The sequence below is a fragment of the Vipera berus genome, assembly GCF_964194415.1.
Source record: "Vipera berus genome assembly, chromosome: 4".
NCBI classification, from domain to species: domain Eukaryota; kingdom Metazoa; phylum Chordata; class Lepidosauria; order Squamata; family Viperidae; genus Vipera; species Vipera berus.
In genome coordinates, this window is record NC_138206.1 from 31,504,701 (window position 1) to 31,524,200 (window position 19,500).

Sequence of the window (19,500 nt, forward strand, 5' to 3'; positions counted from 1 at the left end):
ATCCGCACATTCAGTTAGCGAATGGGCAGGCTCCATTACATTCGTAACTCGAGAACTACCTGGAATGTAGTCTCCTGGGTAATGTAACATCGCCACATGCTAAATAAATAAATAAGGTGTTATCATTGCTTCCGGCTGCAGTCAGTACTATTCTTAGGAGTGCAGGGATGAAGAAACAATGCTTTGAGATGGATGCCATGCTGTGCAATTATCAAAATATAGAAAGCAACTGTGGCTTAGATCTGTTTCTATCCTTAAAGAAAATACAAATTCCTTGGTGGAGGGGGAAAAAAAGAGTTTTTCTCTCTGCTTTATAGAACTTCTAAAATAGTTTTGGAAAACTCATTTAACTCCATTGCATTCCAGATTTATTAGCAGCTTTTAATATAAGGAAAGGATTATATCATCTTGAGTTTTCTTAGCAACACCATTCCCATTGCTGATTTGACACTGCACTGTTCTACACAACCCCCAATACAAGATTAATATTTAAATGGAAAAATGCAAAAGGAAAAAACATTAAGTGCGAATATATGTTTCTTATATATAAGAGTTGCCCTTATCTTTCCATGCTACTGAATCAGTTTCCTTTTGATTTTAACAGAACTGAAAAGTTCCTTTACGAAACAACAAAAAAATAAAAATAAAAACAGGGTGTGTATTAGATGATTTGAAATATTGCCTTTAATGGAGCCCTTTTGTGAAAAAGCAGAGAACTGAACTTAACCTTAGTAGGTTTATTCACAACTGGGTATAGAATGAATGCATAAATATGAAACAATTATAATATTTTCACAAAACTCTTCCAATAACATCTTACAACATTGTCTTTTTTCCCAGGGAGAATACGACACAGGATTTTTGTATCATTGTGCATTTTCCTCTGAGCAGCAGGAAAAAGATCCTGAGACTCGGCAGGATGAACCCTTTGATATTATCCCTATTGAAGATGCAGATGAAACTCCCATTCATTGCATCACATTTTGGTAACAAGGCTTTTTCGGCCTGTAAATTGAGAAAGAATTTTATGGCTAATTTTTTTTAAAAAATGTTTATTTTATGCATGTATATATTTATTTTATTTATTTATTTTATTTATTTTATTAGACTTATATACTGCCCTTCTCCTGTAGGACTCAGGGCGGTTCACAAGGTTTTTTAAAAACAATACAGCAAATTACAAAAATTAAAAACAATTAAAATGATTACATTAACCTTGAAATAAAAACCCCAATTAAAATTTGTTAAAATGTACTGCTAAATAATGTAAAAATACACTAAAGTACATTACATTATGATAAAAACAAACCATTTGATTTTGGTGTGGATATAATGGATGTTTTTGATACTGTGTTTGATTGGGTAGTATTCTTTTTCCTTGCTCTCAAATTTATTTAACCTGAGCAAAATATAGCTTTCAAAATATTTTGAAATAACAAATTATTTTATCAGTTCTCATTCTTTGATCAAGCATTTAGAAGAGCAAAATATACTTTTCCACTTTTCATACTGTATGCAGATCCAAGCCTCTTGGTCATATGTTACTCAAATTCATTTTATCTATTAAAACCAGATATGAAAAATATGAAAACTGGCTTCTAGTTTTTGAAAGCCAAGGCAAGTTTAGGTCCTACTCCCCCAGTGAATCTCCTCTTACTCTCATGATGTTGTACTAACAAGGAGGTGGTCTCATATCTCATTCTCCTCCCGCCCGAGATATAATCTTTCTGCATGTATAGGTCTGATTGTGGAACACAAAAAACAAGCAGTGAAATTCAGAATAGTCCTCAAATTCATGAGAGGGCATGAGGCTATGGTGTCTTTTTGTATTATTTATTTATTTATTTTATTTATTTGTGTTATATACCGCCCTTCTCCCGGAGGACTCAGGGCGGTGTACAGAGCAATAAAGTGAGAATACAATAAAGCAACAGAGTGAGAAAAAATTGTAAAACCCAAATCCATCAGGCCAGGCCGGCTTGTTGGAATAGATAAGTTTTTAGATCACGCCGGAAGGAGCGAAGGTCGGGGGCCATCCGGATTTCAGCTGGTAAGCGGTTCCAAAGGATTGGCGCACCCACCGAGAATGCTCTCCCCCTGGGGGTCACCAGCCGACATTCTCTGACCGGTGGCACCCTGAGGAGGCCCTCTCTGTGGGAGCGCACAGGACGGAGGGATGTTGACGCTGGCAGTAGGTGCTCCCGTAGGTAATCCGGACCCACGTCATGTAGGGCTTTGTATGTCATCACTAGCACCTTGAATTTCACCCGGAAGGCAACTGGAAGCCAGTGCAGCTCACGGAGCAGAGGTGTAATATGGGAGTATCGGGAGACCCCCAAAAGCATTCGTGCAGCTGCACTCTGCACCAGCTGAAGCTTCCGAGTGGTTCTCAAGGGCAGCCCCATGTAAAGAGCGTTGCAGTAGTCAAGACGAGAGGTCACAAGTGCATGGGTGACTGTACGCAAGGCATCCAGGTCCAGATAGGGTCGCAGCTGGCGCACCAGACGAACCTGAGCGAAGGCCCCTCTAGTCACAGCTCCTATATGATCTTCTAAGGAGAGCTGTGAATCTAAGAGGACACCCATCTATGTATGCACATAGATTAAAGGATACTAAAACATGAACGATTGCAGGATTTGGATTTGGCTAGTCTAGAGAAAAAAAGGACTAGGGGGACATGATAACAGTATACCAGTATTTGAGAGGTTGCCACAAAGAGGAAAGGGTCAAATTATTTTCCAAAGCACCAGAGGTCAGGGCAAGAAACAATGACTGGAAACTAATCAAGGAGAGCAGCAACCTGGAATTAAGGAGAAACTTCCTAACAGTGAAGACAATTAACCAATGGAACAGCTTGCCTTCCGATGTTGTGGGTGCTCCATCACTGGAGGTTTTTAAGAAGAGACTGGACAGCCACTTGTCTGAAATGATACAGGGTGTCCTGTTTAAGCAAGACTAGAAGTCCCTTCCAGCTCTATTCTGATTGATTGAAAAATATAAGAGAGGCAAAGTGAATGAGTCCTCAAAGGAAAAGCAGTAATGAGACAGTAGAAACCACATTGTGTTTTGTCAGCAGTCAGCTCCTTGTAAGGTCACAGATTTTAAGTCTCTTTTCGGCCCACTATTGGTGCCAGGAGAGACAAAAGGTAGTGACTATAATAGCAACTTTGTATACTTGATATCAAATTGTATATGGAATTTAAGAGTTTCGAAGATGCAGAAACTTCCTATCTGCTCATAAATTACTCAAGTGACATCCCCAAATGTGCATGGACTCCAATATGGCAACCTGCTGCTTGATAGAGAAATAACACTGTTATTATGTCTGTCACTTATTAAGCCTGCAGTGACGTTCTCTGACAGTTTTATCACCATAGGATATTTCTGTGTCTTATCTGATGTGGCCAATAAGGAAGATGGTCTTGATGGAAATATGCAAGAATTGTTACCTAGGCAAAAGGCGTGTTAAATATTTTTTAAGCCGGACACCTTCCTGATTCACTAAGTATAACAAGGTTGCATGGGCAGTTACGATTCTGTTATTATACCTGATGTAAATAAAGTAGTTCTAGAACTCCTGGATTTTATCTCCTCTGGTCTCCCTAATGGGGCTGATTTATGCCTTCTGTTTTATCCTCAGCATAAACAGATTTAGTAGTATATGAAGAAAAACCATCATGTTCACGTTCTAATTATTTTTTCAGCTCCACAGGTTTATTAATGTTTTGTGGAATGCAGAATGGAATGGTAAGGATTTATCCTCTGCATAGCAAAGAACTCTCTGTGGACAAAATAGCTGGATATTGGTCATTCAGTCTGCATGATAATGACTATGGACAAATTCAAGGGATATACTCCAGTTTTGATGATCGATTTGTAGTAACTTGTGGAGCAGATGGCAACATCTTTGCATATAACATTCTTTCTGCTGAAGAAGTTAAGAAAGTCCTGAAGACTAAAGTGCCTTCTCCAAGAGTAAGTAACAATCAGGAATGCATTACTCTGTACTTTTCCCTCTGTCACTGAAGTACTTGTTGATTGGGAAATACTCTCATTTTTCTCCATAACCTATATATATAGAGAGAGGGTGGGATGGAGGGAAGACAGGCAGACACACAAGTAAATACACACATACACATAGGAAGTCCTGTGGAAAACAGCAAAACCCTCAAATTGTAGCCATATGACAATGGAACACTGCAACCAGTCACAAAGTGAGCCAATTGCCCATTTCCTGGAATGCAATCATGTGACTGCTGGGGGGGGTAGGCAGTTGTAACTTCAAAGATAGTTCATAACCAACTTTTTTGAAGTCCATCATAACTATGAACAATTATTAAACAACCAATTGTAGGTCAATTATATACCTACATATAATAGCTTGCTTTGAAAGTGGGTGTTGTGACTCAGGGCCAGCCTGTGGGTCCGGCAGCCGGCTCAGATGTCTCGGATGACTCAGATGAGGGGGAGGAGGAGAATGTGGAAGACGAACTGGTTGATGATGGCTTGGAGGCTTCGCAGAGCCCCCAGCCGGGGCCCTCTTCTCAGCTGCGTGAGCCCGATAGTGCGGAGGATGATGACCCACAGCTGGCCCTGTTCAAGGACGCCCGACGCAGGAGGCAGTCGAGCAGGAACAAACAGAGAAAGGCTGTGGGACTCCTCGGGAAGAGGCACAGGGAGGCCACGCCCTGAACTCTAAATAAAAGGAGTGTTTGGGGAAGGGCTGGTTGCTGAAAGCAACCCTTCCGTTTGAGGATTCAAGTTCCAGTGTTTTTGTTTCTTGTTCTGTGGTTTGAGTAATAAATCTTGGCAGACGCTTTGCAGCCTCAGACGCTCTCCAGTCTCTACTGTTTGAACAGGGGTTTGCCTTATTGCAAGGCCGGTAGCAGGCTGGTTCAGAACAGTGGGAAGAGAAGATTATTAGAAAATAATGCTATGATTTATAAAACATTGTGAGACGTTATCTGGAATTCCATCTGAGCTTTACTGTCAGGACCCACCCCAGTCCACGTCTTAGCAAAACAAAAACTCTTGGAGTCAGTTCTAGTCCAAAAGGAATTTTTTACTAGGACATGCTTGGTTGTGGAAATACAAGACAGGACTTAGTATTGTTTTACAAATTGAAATTTTATAAAGGGTACCCGGTTCAACCCCCCTTCCCTCAACCCCATTTGGTCAGCCCCCATCATTCTACTTCGTGTCATCCCTTTCACGGAAAAAAGGAACTTTGAATCTTTATGGTTATTGCCTTCTTCCTCTACAGAATTAAAAGAAGACACAGGCCAGATGCCTTCTTCTCTAACCCTCCCTTTTGTTCCCCCAGTTCAAAAGGTTCCCTTGGTCTTTGAAATAACCTAAGGCCAGCTGAATCCACATGTGCTCCTCCTTCCTCGGGAGATGGCAGAATCCATGGGGAGGGAATAATGTTTTAAACATGCATTTATGAATGTGATATAAATGGATTCTGACATTTACTTGAATCCATGCCACATATAGAAAGAGCATTGATTATTTAATTTTATTCTTCTGCAGAGTGGTCTTGACAAAGAGAAAGCAGCAGAGGATATTGAGGATATGTATGCCTACAGGTAAGGTTACTGAAAGTGAGACATTAAGCTTTTATTTTTGGAAACCGAGCTTTCTTTTATTTTTATTTTTATTTTTAATCAATCCCTCGAGAAACAAATACATTTCCAAATGAATTTGACTTTAATAAAGTAATTTTAGTGGCATTTACGACTCCTGCCTAGAGTGCCTACGTTTTTCTGAAGCATTATACTTTCCTTTGCAATTTTCTCTGAAGATACTATCTAGTGATCTCAGTAGCTCTATATTTATAATTTTGAACGTTTGTATTTTAATATTAAAAATATGAGAATTTTTTTTAGATTTTACCTTCTTAAAAACATAAGTGTGGATCAAGAATGGAAGGGGAAATGCCAATTTTTTGGCCACATGCCTATACACTACAGTATATGGCCATAAAGTAACATTATAGAACTTCTACTTTTATATTTTTACCATTTCATTACCAGAAATACAGTACAGGCTATGAGAGTCCTATTTCTCTCAAATGCCAAGGTTTGTGGGCAGATACCAAGTAAAATGCATCCCCAGGAGACTACCAAGCCTCTGGCCCTAGAAGGAAGGGCCAGAGCATGAAGATTCAGAATGCTACTTGGAGACCTCTTTCCTTCCATTCTTTGGGCTCAGTGGTCTTCTACAGTCACATTTAATTAGGAGGATAGAGGGTCGTTCTCAAGGCTTGTGGGTTGGTTTCCAAAGGTTTTGTTATTGGGCTAGGTAACACCTTCAGTGGAATTTAGGGGATGTCAGTGTCAGTGTTCTTCTGCTTATAAGAGCTTTGTGAGGTCAGTAGGTCTTATGATGGGGAAGTCATGTCAGGTGAGGGTCACGTCAGGTGAGGGTTTTATTTATTTATTATTTATTTTATTTTATTACATTTATATACCGCCCTTTCCCGGAGGACTCAGGGCGGTTTACAGGGTAATTAAAAACCAAAATACAAAAATTAAAAAACCAAGTTTAATAAAAAATTAAATTTATCCCTGTATAAGTAAAACCCCGATTAAAATAAAATTAATCCTCAGCCTGGGCCAGAGAGCTCGAAGAGCCAGGTCTTCAGGCCCCGGCGGAATGAACGGAGGTCGGGGGCAGTCCTCAGCTCCACTGGCAGCTGGTTCCAAAGGGCAGGCGCCCCCACTGAGAAGGCCCTATCCCTGGGTGTCGTCCGCCGGCAATCTCTTACCGGTGGCACCCTGAGAAGACCCTCCCTGTGGGAGCGCGTTTTGTGATGGAGTTTGCAATAGGTCATGTCAGGTGAGGGTCATTGGGAGGTGAAGTGCTGGTTGGACGGAATTGCATGGGTTGGTTGAGGATCAGTGCCATTGCTGGTTGTCTGTGCAGTTGATTTGAATTTAAATTCTGAGGTTTTTTCTAAGAGGTTGTGAGTTGATGTGTCTGTTGATGGAATTACTTGTGGAGTGCCAGGCTTCAATAAACTTGTGTGCGTGGTGGGTGGTAGCATGGCCGATGATTCTTGTATGGCTCCAATCAAATTGGTGCTGTTTGGTGTCAGTGTGGGTAGAGATTAGGGATCTGGGATCGTACCAATTGATTGCCAGCTGATGTTCATGGATTCTGGTTTTCAATTGACATGATGTTTGTCCCACGTTGTCCCACCTCTACCATCATCCTACACCCAAGCTATAGATATTCCCCACTATTGCAAACATTTAATTATGTTAACTAAGTTCATGTGTTAATGCCCAGCCCAATCAATGCTATATAAAAACACTTTTTGTTTCTACAATATATTAAATAAATAATGTAGGTCCCTATCCAAAAGATTCCATTCAACATAATTTATAGACTCCCTTCAATCTAATGAAACACACTGCTATTCTTTAGTCAAGCTTCATATATTGGTTCCAGGAAAGATTAATTGTTCTGGTTCCGTTTCATGTTTTTCTCACATTTCTAGTATTGAGAATGCCAAGCAAAAAAGAGAATATGATCAGATAATGAGAACTGCAGAATATAAGAAATATTTGAAGAGACAAGAACTGATTTTATTGAGGCAGGAGTTTCAGGAATTGCTCCGGGTCAATAGTGAATTGCCCAAACACATGCAGCTCCTCAGAGAAGTATGTATATTGATTTCTTTTCTTCATGGGGAATAAGGGTTAATGTGGGGTTGTACCTTGCGTTTTATGATGAGTTAGCATTTATTTTTTATTGTTGGGCCTCCACTGTATGTTCTAACTGCTTAAATTGCTTTTTAGCATACATAAAACAACCAATCTTAGTATTGTTGGACAAAGTTGTTCAGTTTTGTTCCATACCCAGATATAATAGGTGTACAACTTTTAGACCTGGCCCTTGCTCAAAGGCAACTGTGCCAACAAGGACCTTTGCACAAATTTTTATTGGACACCAGTTGGATCCATTTCTAGATCAGAAGTCCTGCTCATTCCCATCTTGATTATTCCAATGTGTTCAACATGGGGTAGCCCTTAAAAACACTCAGAAAATGCAGCTGATCCAGAATGTTGTGGCATGGATTAATACACTATATAACAATTCCAATGGGAGAATATCATTGGCTTCCTTTAGATATCCAGAATGCTGGTTATCGCATGCAAAGTCCTTTATGGCAAAGAGTAGGCTTTTCTTTAATTATTTCTGATTATCTCAAGGGATCTGACAGGGTGAGAATACTCTGGGTTCCTTCAATTAAAGAATGCGATCAGATGGGGCCTAGGAAAGTATCTTTTCTCTGTTACTGTACCTCTCTTCTGGAACAGAATTCCTGAAATTCAGATGCTCCAACCCTGGTGGTCTTTCCAAAAGTGTTTAAAATGTGGATTTTCTTTCAGGACAGTAGGGCAGAAAGCTAAGGGAACCTATTTATTTGTGGCTTGGAAATGCGAGCATTTAAGTGAGCTACTGCAGAGAAAACTTAGTAGGTATAGTTTGATTAAAGCTAGAGATGAAATATGGTAGCCAGTGAATAAGTATCTTTGCCAAATAAACCTAAACCCTATAACAGAACATTTAGAACCTCTCGGGACTCAAAGAAATGCAAAGAACATGACAATATTGTTGAAAGACAGTTGTTCGCTTACTATGCACTAATGAACCATTTGTGTGAGCTTTTGAACTAGAAAGCAGTCTTCCCTAGCATGAGTCTTTCAGTAGTGTGGATCACAACACCCATCTTCCATTACTATTGACTGTTCTTGCTAGATAACAAGAAAACCATGTAACTACCAAATTGAAGAACATATACCTAAAGCAAAGCCTGACAAATATATATTAATACATTTAAGGGTTTCAGATGCCAAAGACTCTAATTTTTAACTTAAGATCTATCAAAGTTTTAAAAAACATAAAAGGATGTCATACTTGATACTCCCAGTGAAAGAAAAGGGGGACTGATGTACAATGGATGAATGCAATACATAATATAAATGGAAATTTGAAATGTAGAAGCATCTTCACAGAGTGGTAAGTGCATGTCCTGGGACAGAAGATTTCTTTCTCTGATATTGCATATACAGTAGCTCAAACTTTTTATTCTGGATATGCATGCACAGTAAAGCAAAAATAAAAAGTTTTCAGATGTATTTATTTACTTAAATTCTTAGAGTTGCCCACTCTGGTATCTCAGGTTTGCTTACAAAATCAAGAGACAAAACTGCATGCTTTCCATCAAGATAAACTAGAACATGGCAAACAAATATGATTTTATCTTTTACAATATATAGCAATTTGAAATGGATCGGAGAATTCGTGCAGAAATGGACAGAACGACTGCAAAAACTATTAGGCAGGTAATGAGAGAACTGGCCTGGGAACAGGAAAAACATCGCATTGGTTTGCGAAAAGTACAGGAACGGTAAGGACCATTTTATTTTCTTGTTCTAAGATGTTTTTATTTCCTAAAATTTTTCTGCTAAGAAAAAAGAAGGGGCCACCATGTATACTGCTTGGTACCAAAGATGGGATATAAACCTTAATAACAACACAACAACAACCAACCGATCAATTAATCAATCAATCAATCAATAGCACTTTTTCCAGTTTTGAAAGGCATTAGAGGATACACTCGAAACAGTAGAAGATGTTTTTGTTTTATTATTTGCTTTCTGTTATTCTGTAATTTGTAATTTGTATTGATACTTAACATGTATTAGCAACCAAGAGTTGCTGTTGCTAGATGAGCAGCCATATAAATAAAATGAAATAAAATAAAAAAATAAATAAATGAAATCTTACTAAAAATTAAATGAAATTTACATTTAATTAAAATTAAATATAGTCAATATGATTAGAGTTCATTTGAGTGTTTAATAATTGTGCCTTTCATCACATTGACACTAATATTTTGGTAACAATACTGGAATTGGAGATCACTGGATATTACAACTTTAGCTTTTGGAAAACACATGATTTTGGGTCCTCTGGGTATGTACCTTTGCTATTTAGTGTACTGTTAAATTGATACAACTAAGACTGCTTAAATATGTAAAGAGCCCAAAACAAGATTGCTATCTTTGCTATGGTCCTACAGATACCGGGGCAATTTGGAATATGACACCATTGTGGTCTGTGCCATGAGAAGTACTCACCGAATCACCACATACAGACTACTGGCAATATCAGAGAGTTTTTACAGAGCCAGAAAACAAACTCACCCAGGGAAAAAGAGAATAATCAAATATGAACGGAAAGGAAAAGAAGGAGAGCAAAGAAAAGAGAGCCAAAATGATAGTAAGGATTTATAAAAGTGTGGCAGAAATACTGCAATCATAATGAATGCAATACCTTGCCTTCTTTTTCATGGGTCTGTATCAGCAGAAGGTTTGTCAGATGGTATCTTTGCTCTTTCCTGCAACTTTTCTCTAACGTTGCTTAGAATGTAGTTTCTCGTGTAAGGAGTATTAACTACACATCTCAACATTTAGTATTTCTTCAAACCTTGATTAATGTTAGTTACTTCCTACAAGTGTGAATTGAGATAACAAGTTATGGTTCCTACAGGTAATCCTTGAGTTGTGACAGTTCACTTAGCGACCATTCGAAGTTGCGACGTACCCCCCCCAAGTACTTATGACAAAGTCCCGAGGTTACAAATGTTGCAGCAACATGGGAATTGTTTGCCCTTACGAATGACCCCAAAGGAACTGCAACATTCGCCCTACCTATTCCCCCCTTCCCCCGCTGGGTTTCCATAGGCACTGGGCCTGTGAGGATCACCAGGTGATCCCCGGAATACCTCGGGGATCACCTGCTGCCGGCGTCAACTCCCCTCCGCCCTGTGCGTTCCCACAGAGAGGGCCTCCTCAGGGTGCCTCCGGTCAGAGAATGCCGGCTGGTGGCCCCCAGGGGGAGGGCCTTCTCTGTGGGCGCCCCGGCTTTGTGGAATCAACTGCCGGTTGAGCTCCGGATGGCACCGGATCTCCGCTCCTTCCGGCGCGGGTTAAAGACCCACTTATTCGAACAAGCTGGCCTGGCCTGATGGGGAGTTAATTTAGGGTTTTAAATATTTGTATATTTTATTGTTTTATTTTGGGCATTAATTTAATTCTATTTTAACTTTTGTATTTTTGTATTTTTATTATATGCCCTGTTCACCGCCCTGAGTCCTTCGGGAGAAGGGCGGTATAAAAATTTAATAAAACGTAAACGTAAACGTAAACCTTGCGAAGATCTAGTGAGCGAGCTCTCCTCTCTAACCTCTCTGCTGCGGTTTCTGTGCCTGTTCCCAGAGCTCCAAAAGCAGAGCGGGGAGAGCAGGACAAGCACACCTTGCTCTTCTTCTCTGACTCACCGAGGCTGCATGCCACTTCTGGAGTGGCGGGCAGCCTACGTGAGTCTCCCCAAAAGGCTTCCAGTCTCGACACAAAAAGTGTTTGCACGGCGACGGGAGACTTTGGGGCAGCGAAACTGCGCTGCCTCAAAGTGTCCCATCGACTTGCTGATGTTTTGTGTGGAGACTGAAAACTTCTGGGCGCCATGATCTCGCGCAATTTCAGGCTGCCATTCTCTGCAAAAGAGGACGGGTGCCTGAAACTGTGCGAGATCACGGCACCCAGAAGCTTCCAGTCTCTGTGCAAAATGTTTGCAAGCCGATGGGATGCTTTGCAAGCCAATGGGCCACCTACCTGCCTGCTAGAAAGGAAAGGGAAGGGGTTAGGATGGGTGGATGGATGGATGGATGGATGGATGGAAGAAAGGGAGGATGGGAGGAACAGGAAAGAGGAATGGAGGAACAGGGAGAAAGAACTCTGCTCTCCCTTCCTGGCCCATGCCACCCCCACATGCTTCCTTGACCTCTGCCACCCTCACATGACTTGCCCAACTCATACTGTACCCCAGCATGTCTTCCCTGATCAATAAAGCACCTCCTGCACTTCCCCACACACCCTCCTTGACCCACTGTACACCCCCCAGTGTGCCTTCCCTAACCTGCGCAGCACCTCTTGCGCAACACCTCTTTCAAGGAAGGAAGGTTTGTTTCTGTTGTTCCCTGATAGCTTTCCACAAGGAAACTCAGTGGGAACTCAAAGCTTCCAGGAAAGTCTGAAGTTGCTCCCACTCCCACTGGTTTTTTTTTTAACCAACCGTGGTCATCCTGTTTAGGTAAGGAAATATCTCTGAAATAATGACCCAACATGCCATGGGTTGTCTAGTATATATTATAAAAATCTACAAATTCTCCAGTGCTCTGTTCTTTAAAGGACACAAAACCCAGACAGTACTATCTCTGAAATAGAGAAAGCAGTAATGGAAATCTAGTTTTAATATGACCTTAGTTTTGTAGAATCAGTATGCTTTTGGTTGATTTATTTTTAAGATGAGTTCAAAGAGAAACCCCATAAGGTGTAAAATAATGCTAAAATGGTATCTTGTTTGGGGGATGCCTACAAAAGCACCTTATATTCTTTTTTAAATATATTTGTACAGAAGCAATACTTACAACCCAGGCCACCATTGATGAAGAACCAGAAACTGATAGAGTAAGGAAAAAATCCCAACCTCATACAGCAGCAAGCCGTATTGTTGAAAATCGAATGGAAAAACTTAGGAAAATCATTGAAAAAGCAGACAAAGCCAAAGCTAAAATCCAAAAAAGAAAGATGGAGTGGGATAAATTGTGAGTCAATCCTGACACAAGCATAATATTCTCTTTGGGGCATGATTAAAAATGAGCATGTAAAATCATAGAGAAGTCTTTGGCTCTGGTTAAAGACCTACGGTATATTGGGGTGGATGTTGCATCTAAGCACCCTATATGGTGTATCACATCAGGCTGTATATTTTGGGTGATAATAGATTTTGACTTAAAACAGATAGTTCCAATAAAACAGAAGTTGACCAACTTTGTCCATACAGGCTTCATTGGAATTTCTCTGTCATTTCCATGGTACTGACAGACTCATGGCAGTAGATTATACAAATACTTGAATACCTTCAACTATTTTCTGCTTTGAACATCAATATGTTTTCATATAGACCTAAGGAAGAACTGAGTAATTATAGTAGTTTGTTTCTTGGATGACTGGAAAATATAAAAAGAGGTAAATTATTATTATATAATATTTGATTGTAACTTGGCAGATTCAAAAGCAAACCAAGTGATAACTATGAGGATCCTCAAGATGTAGCAAATATCAAAGAAGCTCAAGAGAACATGGGGGACTTCAAATTAAAAACTGCCACTAACTACAAAATTCCTGAGCATATGAGAATGAATGCTGATAAAAAAACAAGGCAGCTGCAAGCTTTAGAAGCAGCTGTAAGTAAAATAATTGATCTGAATCATATGATTTCTCTTCTTCTCCCAGAAGGCATTCAGTGTGATGAAATTAAACTGTAGCACTAAACTGTTTATTAACTATTTTATCATACATTTTTATTGCTCTTAATATGTTAACAGGAAAAGGAAAAGACACAGGAATGGAAAACAAAAATACATTATTAAAAAAAATCATAACGTGATGAAAAAAAATCAGTGAAAAATACAAGAGAAAAATTAATACATTTAAATATATTGTATATATTACAATTACAGTTACAATGGTATATATAATTATCTAATGCAAACATTTTGCAACTGTTTGTGTATGTGCATTTCCAATATACTTATGTAATCATGCTTATTAAATGACAATGCCCTTGGAAAAAGTGACTCATGACTTGTACTTGCACTTACGACTGTGGTACCCTCACAGTCACATGATTGCAATTTGGGAGTTGACTGGCTCCATTTCTGAATGCTTGCAGCATCCTGCAGTCACGTGATCACGATTTGAGAGCTTTTTGCCAATTTCCGGCAAGAAATGGCAAAAAACCCCAATCCATTAGGGAAGCTGGATTTACTTAACTGTGTGATTCATTTAACAACAGAAGTGATTCACTTAATGACTGCCAAAAATCTTGTCTACCCTTGTAACTAATTCAATTTACCACTACAACATGATGAAAATTCCTGTCCCAATGTGGTTGTAAGTTGAGGATATTTCATTATACTTATTGATACAAGGTCTATTATCTGTAGGCAATCAGCTCATAAGTAGTAAATGTAATCAGATCTTCAATCATTGAGTAAATGGGATCTTACCTTTCTAGTGTTGCGATATTAGTCTTTTAGCTGTAGTAAAGGTCATGGAGAATCCATTTATGTTGCCTAGTTATCAAATTCCATGTACTAGAAATGTTATTCAAGAAAATATTGTTCTCTGAAAAATTTACTTTTTGTCATATATTCGCATTTATATAATTCGCTACTTTCTCCCAAACTTAGTAAATACGTTTCCAGTATAGGTCACTGGAAAAACATATTTTAAAGCAGCAATGTGCTTATTACATTTCCAACAAAATATTTCTGTACATATATATTGGAGTTCAATAAATTCTAAATATTTTTTTGTTGCATAAGTCCATTGACCCTCTTGCTATGGAGGCAAAAAAACCAACCACACTCTCCCATCGGGTCTAAGCAATATAGGAACCTCTAATTCTTTATTCCACTCATCTTTTAATATCTGCATATCAAATTGATTTATTGATAACAAATATCTATAAAAACTAATTCAATAGTAGGCTTTTTATTTTTAAAAGATATAACCAGTTCTAGTATCTTGGGTATCTTAGAAAACTTAGTGCAGTCAACTGCTGCTGCTTTAAACAATGTTGTTAACAGTTGTTGTAGCTGAAAATAATGCCACTGAGTTACGTCTGATAGATAATATTTGTCTGTTAGCAGAGATATGTTAAAAATCCTCATCTATCAATTGGTCCAAAGTCAGTATCCCTCTTCATGCATTTTTTCCATGTCACCATCTTTTTCCAAATTTTAATGCTAGGTTTCCCCATAAATTCAGTTTAACATGGGAAAAAGGATTATTACATTGCATAGTTTTTTAACTGATATAATTGTTTCCAGCAACCAAGAGTTCTATTGTGTTTAGATCCTAATACAGTCCATTCAACCAAAGCTGCTATACATGTAATTTCAAAGTTGCCCAAATTGGAAAATTAACACAGATTGTTGGCTTCCTGTATTTGACAACAAATAAGCTCGATGATATAGCTCCAAACTTAGAAAACTGAATCTTCCCCCATTAATTGGTATTTGCATTTTCTGTAGAGATTTTTTCAGAACTGAAAAACTCCATAGAACCGTTCTAAACAAAGAATTTATGATATTTGAACAGGAATTTCTCTCAGAATATAAATTAATCTGAGAATAATATTCATTTTAAGAGCATTCACCTTTCTCCAAAGATTGAGGTTTAATGACTCCTATCTATGAGTATCCCAAGAAATTTCTTCAGAGGTGTTATTTATATTGCATATTACTGAGTTATATGTTTAAGTATACACATACAGATTTCATATATGGAATTGATACTTCTTAAATCAGACCTGGGCATTCTATGCCCCCCAAGCCACATCTCTTTGGCTGTCCCTGTCCAGCCCACATGAGGTCAATCTGAAATTAGAAATCAAATGTAAATAAGCACGCCACAGGGGGCATGAGAGGAAGTTGGGTCAGGCTTGTTTCTGTGTAGTTGCTGTGTATTCTTTCAGTTAGCTGGTGGCCTCAAAAGAGTGAGGAGACAAAGTGCTTTGCTGACCTATGCTGCGCTCAACCCTTGCCTGGAGCAACCCGAGAAATTGAGGTGACAGAGAATCAGGTTATATTGGTTCAGCCTTCCACGACAGTCCCAGATTCTTATCTTGTCCCTTGGGAAAATTAATTGCCCACGCCTGCCTTAAATGGATGGGTAACCATATTTTCACCTATTGACTGTTTATAATTCAATTTTTGACCCAGAAATCTTTGAAAGATGATTTAATAATTGTGAGAATTGAATCTGTCCATTGGTCTCTTAATTGAGAGAGGGGCTGCTGAACGTTCCCACCTGTCATAAGGTTTGCAAGATAGGAGCAGTGGTGGGATCCAAATATGTGAACTACTGGTTCTCTGTGTGGATGCCGCTTCCAGAAGTCCATTCTGGGTCTGGGCAACAAAAAATTAGCTACCGGTTCTGCCGAACTGGTGCGAAATGGCTGAATCCCACCACTGGATAGAAGGCAGCATGACTGCTCAGTAATTGCCACTTCTTTCTGGAATACTGTCCCTCCAGCAGTATCTGCAGCCCTTACCTTGTTGTAGTTGCAAAAAAAGGTTTCAGTTATTAAATACTTTCTGCTTCAACTGACTGTGGGTGCCTATTTTTGTGCTTGGGTTTTAATTTTTCTTTCTGAGGGTTCTTTGTTTTTTATACTGTCCTGGATTTTTTTAAAAAAATTAACGTTGTGCTCTCCAAAGTCTTTTGGGATTGGAGCTGATTATAACTACTTAAAAATAATGTAGTAAATGCATTTAAAAGAACAAAAGTAATGAAATGATACAAATAAAATAAAAAAGATGCCAAGAAAGAGTGCAGACAGAACAATATGCTTTCAGATAATACTTCTCTTTTGCTGACATGCTTAGTTATTAAGTATCATCACTTTAATATCCTATACTTTAACCATGCTTAGTGACATACCATTTTGTTTGAATCTTAAATAATTGCCATTCAAAGGTTCTGGAAACCAAGATTTTAATTCAGAATACTGCACTCTATATTCTAAGCATACATCTTTCTAAGATCAAGGTATGTTCTGCCTGTAGGAGGTTATAGTTCTTATACAGGAAATCAGTACAAATAGTTCTGCTACATTAAAAGTAGAAAGCTAGTTTGGTGTAATAGTTAAGGCATCAGTCTAAAAACTGGAAGTTCATGAGTTTTAGTCCCACTTTAGGCACAAAGCCAGCTGGGAGGAGACCTTGGGCTGGTCTCTCTTTCTCAGGCTAGGATGGAGGAAATCACAAACCATTCCTGAAAAACCTTGCCAAGAAATCCATAGGAACTACTAGACCATGTAGTGACCAGGAGTCAAAAACTGACTTGAAGGCACCCAAAAAAATCACAAAAAATAATGCATTAAATATAGCACCTATGTACATTGACTTTCTATGATATCCAGTAAAAGATAACTGAGAGCAACAGTGGTTTCATTTGCGTAGTGTTTTAATTATTTAGGTTTAAATTACTGCAGTTTGAAAGAAATAATTACCTAATAAAGCATTTGCTACCTAATAAAAGTGACTTGTTCTCTTCTTTGCAGATACATGAGAAAAAACTGACGATGAACAAATGGATTGTGTCTCTCCGAGATCTTAAAGTTGCTATTATAGAAGAGATTCAGTGTGTAGTACAAGAATTGAAAGATATACAGTCATCTCTGGATCCATCCAAACATCTGCCAATACCTTCGGTTCCTCAACTACTTCCAGAGGAGACACCAGAAAAACATTTCCAGTATGATCTTGACATGCTTTTGAAATTCAAGCAAGAAGCAGAAGAGCAAGAGAAGTTAAAAATAACAGTATCATTGATTCCTTCTGTAGAGTCTGGAAGTTTAGGAGGATTTGGTGGAGGATTTCTTCATAGTCCTTCAATCAAGGAAATAGAGAGTAGTCGGATTGCAGGTTTAAGGCCAGGGAGACTACCATCTGGAGTTACTGAGCCACCACCTAAAATATATGAGCTTGAGCCAGCAGAACCAACAGATCTGGAATTGGAAATCAGACAGAGGGAGGAGATAAGAAATGTTCATCTGCAGGAAACTTTGATCAAGAGGGTGAGAAGTTGCTTTGAAGATATTATACATGTAAAATTATTTCCTGTTTCTATATTTTTGTTTCTCATAATTAAAATATTACAATAGAAATACTTATTGTATATATTTTGAAACATTGTTTAAAACAATATTATAAAATGAATATATCTTATAAAATATGTCAGCAACTAGTCCATTTCTAATAAGATTTTGAAATCAAGGTTAATATTCATGTTTGTGTGCAATATTCACATTTATGCAACTCAGTTTCTAACAGAAATAGGATTACATCAACAACACTAAATAGTTCCTAAATTTGGTCTTAACACAAACTTCTCCAAGATGTATACAGTTGGAGCACCCGTAATCATTATTAGAAAGGCATGCTGACAAGGATTACAATAGCTGAAATTGTACAAATCTGGCATTAACATACTGACTAGACCTGACACAATTTGTAATACTGCTTCAAACATCAATTAGATTGTGTTTTAGAATAACTGAAACCTTTATATTATTTTTCCTTGAGAAAAGCAAATTGGAATGATATGAATATATCTTATAAAATATGTCAGCAACTAGTCCATTTCTAATAAGATTTTGAAATCAAGGTTAATATTCATGTTTGTATGCAATATTCACATTTATGCAACTCAGTTTCTAACAGAAATAGGATTACACCAACAACACTAAATAGTTCCTAAATTTGGTCTTAACACAAACTTCTCCAAGATGTATACAGTTGGAGCACCCGTAATCATCATTAGAAAGGCATGCTGGCAAGGATTACAATAGCTGAAATTGTACAAATCTGGCATTAACATACTGACTAGACCTGACACAATTTGTAATACTGCTTCAAACATCAATTAGATTGTGTTTTAGAATAACTGAAACCCTTATATTATTTTTCCTTGAGAAAAGCCAAATTGGAATGATATGTTTGCAGACAAATTAAACAACTTTTACCTTTTTTAAACAACTTGTTATCCCCATCTTTTAGTTTTAGCTGTATTTTTATAGTGTTTATTCTTATTATATATATGTTTTCATATTGGTTTATTCTTTTTATCAGTGTAAGTCTCCCAGAGTCACCACATGGTGAGATGGGTGGCAAAATGAATAAATATATAATAAAACTTAAACATACCATGATAATAAATATAAGTAATAAACATAATTAAAATAAATAAATACAAATAATAAATACAATATAAATGATATTTATTAATGTATTTATTTTAAAATATTTATACAGCTACCCATCTTTCAGCCAACTCTGGGTGGCTCCCAATTAAATTCAAATATTGTTTGAAATTATTATCTTCATAGGATACAGTTTTTAGATTGTGTGTTGTCTAATTTATATTATTGTTTTTCTCCCATGATTTCTTTCTTTACTTGCTTTTCAGATAGATGAGCTGATGATCACCTTTGATGCTGAGCTTCGCCTTCTCCGTCACCAAAAGATGAAGCTGGACATACTAATGAAAACCGCTGATCTGCGCCACATCACTTGGTTCGAAGAACTGCTTCTCCTAAAGAATTTTGAAAAACATGAGGACATTCTCCAAGAACGTGTCTACAGCCTTGTCAGTGAAGAAGAAGAAATGCAAGTATGTAATATATACATCAATATAGGCCTTCTTCTTAACCTGTTATTAAGATAGGTAATACTTGCAAAAATGTATTTTGTTGAGACACTTATTTTGTTAGGAAAAAATAAAACTAAATTGAATACAATGGAAGTGGAATACTTGAGATACTTACCAAATACTTGTTTAGTAAAACAAG

The 19,500-nt window shown here is 38.0% G+C and overlaps 1 protein-coding gene across 1 annotated transcript in view; it reads left to right on the top strand.

The window, feature by feature from the left end:
- The window catches only part of CFAP44 (cilia and flagella associated protein 44), a gene marked incomplete at its 5' end in the record, with an annotated part of 66,738 nt that overhangs the window by 28,034 nt on the left and 19,204 nt on the right, over positions 1–19,500 (top strand). Inside the window, 10 exons of the mRNA XM_081327726.1 lie at positions 841–986; positions 3,705–3,975; positions 5,533–5,588; positions 7,505–7,667; positions 9,291–9,421; positions 10,097–10,296; positions 12,493–12,682; positions 13,147–13,324; positions 17,212–17,727; positions 19,119–19,322. Coding sequence (XP_081183852.1) covers positions 841–986; positions 3,705–3,975; positions 5,533–5,588; positions 7,505–7,667; positions 9,291–9,421; positions 10,097–10,296; positions 12,493–12,682; positions 13,147–13,324; positions 17,212–17,727; positions 19,119–19,322 — 2,055 coding nt within the window. The remainder of the gene's footprint in view (positions 1–840; positions 987–3,704; positions 3,976–5,532; positions 5,589–7,504; positions 7,668–9,290; positions 9,422–10,096; positions 10,297–12,492; positions 12,683–13,146; positions 13,325–17,211; positions 17,728–19,118; positions 19,323–19,500) is intronic.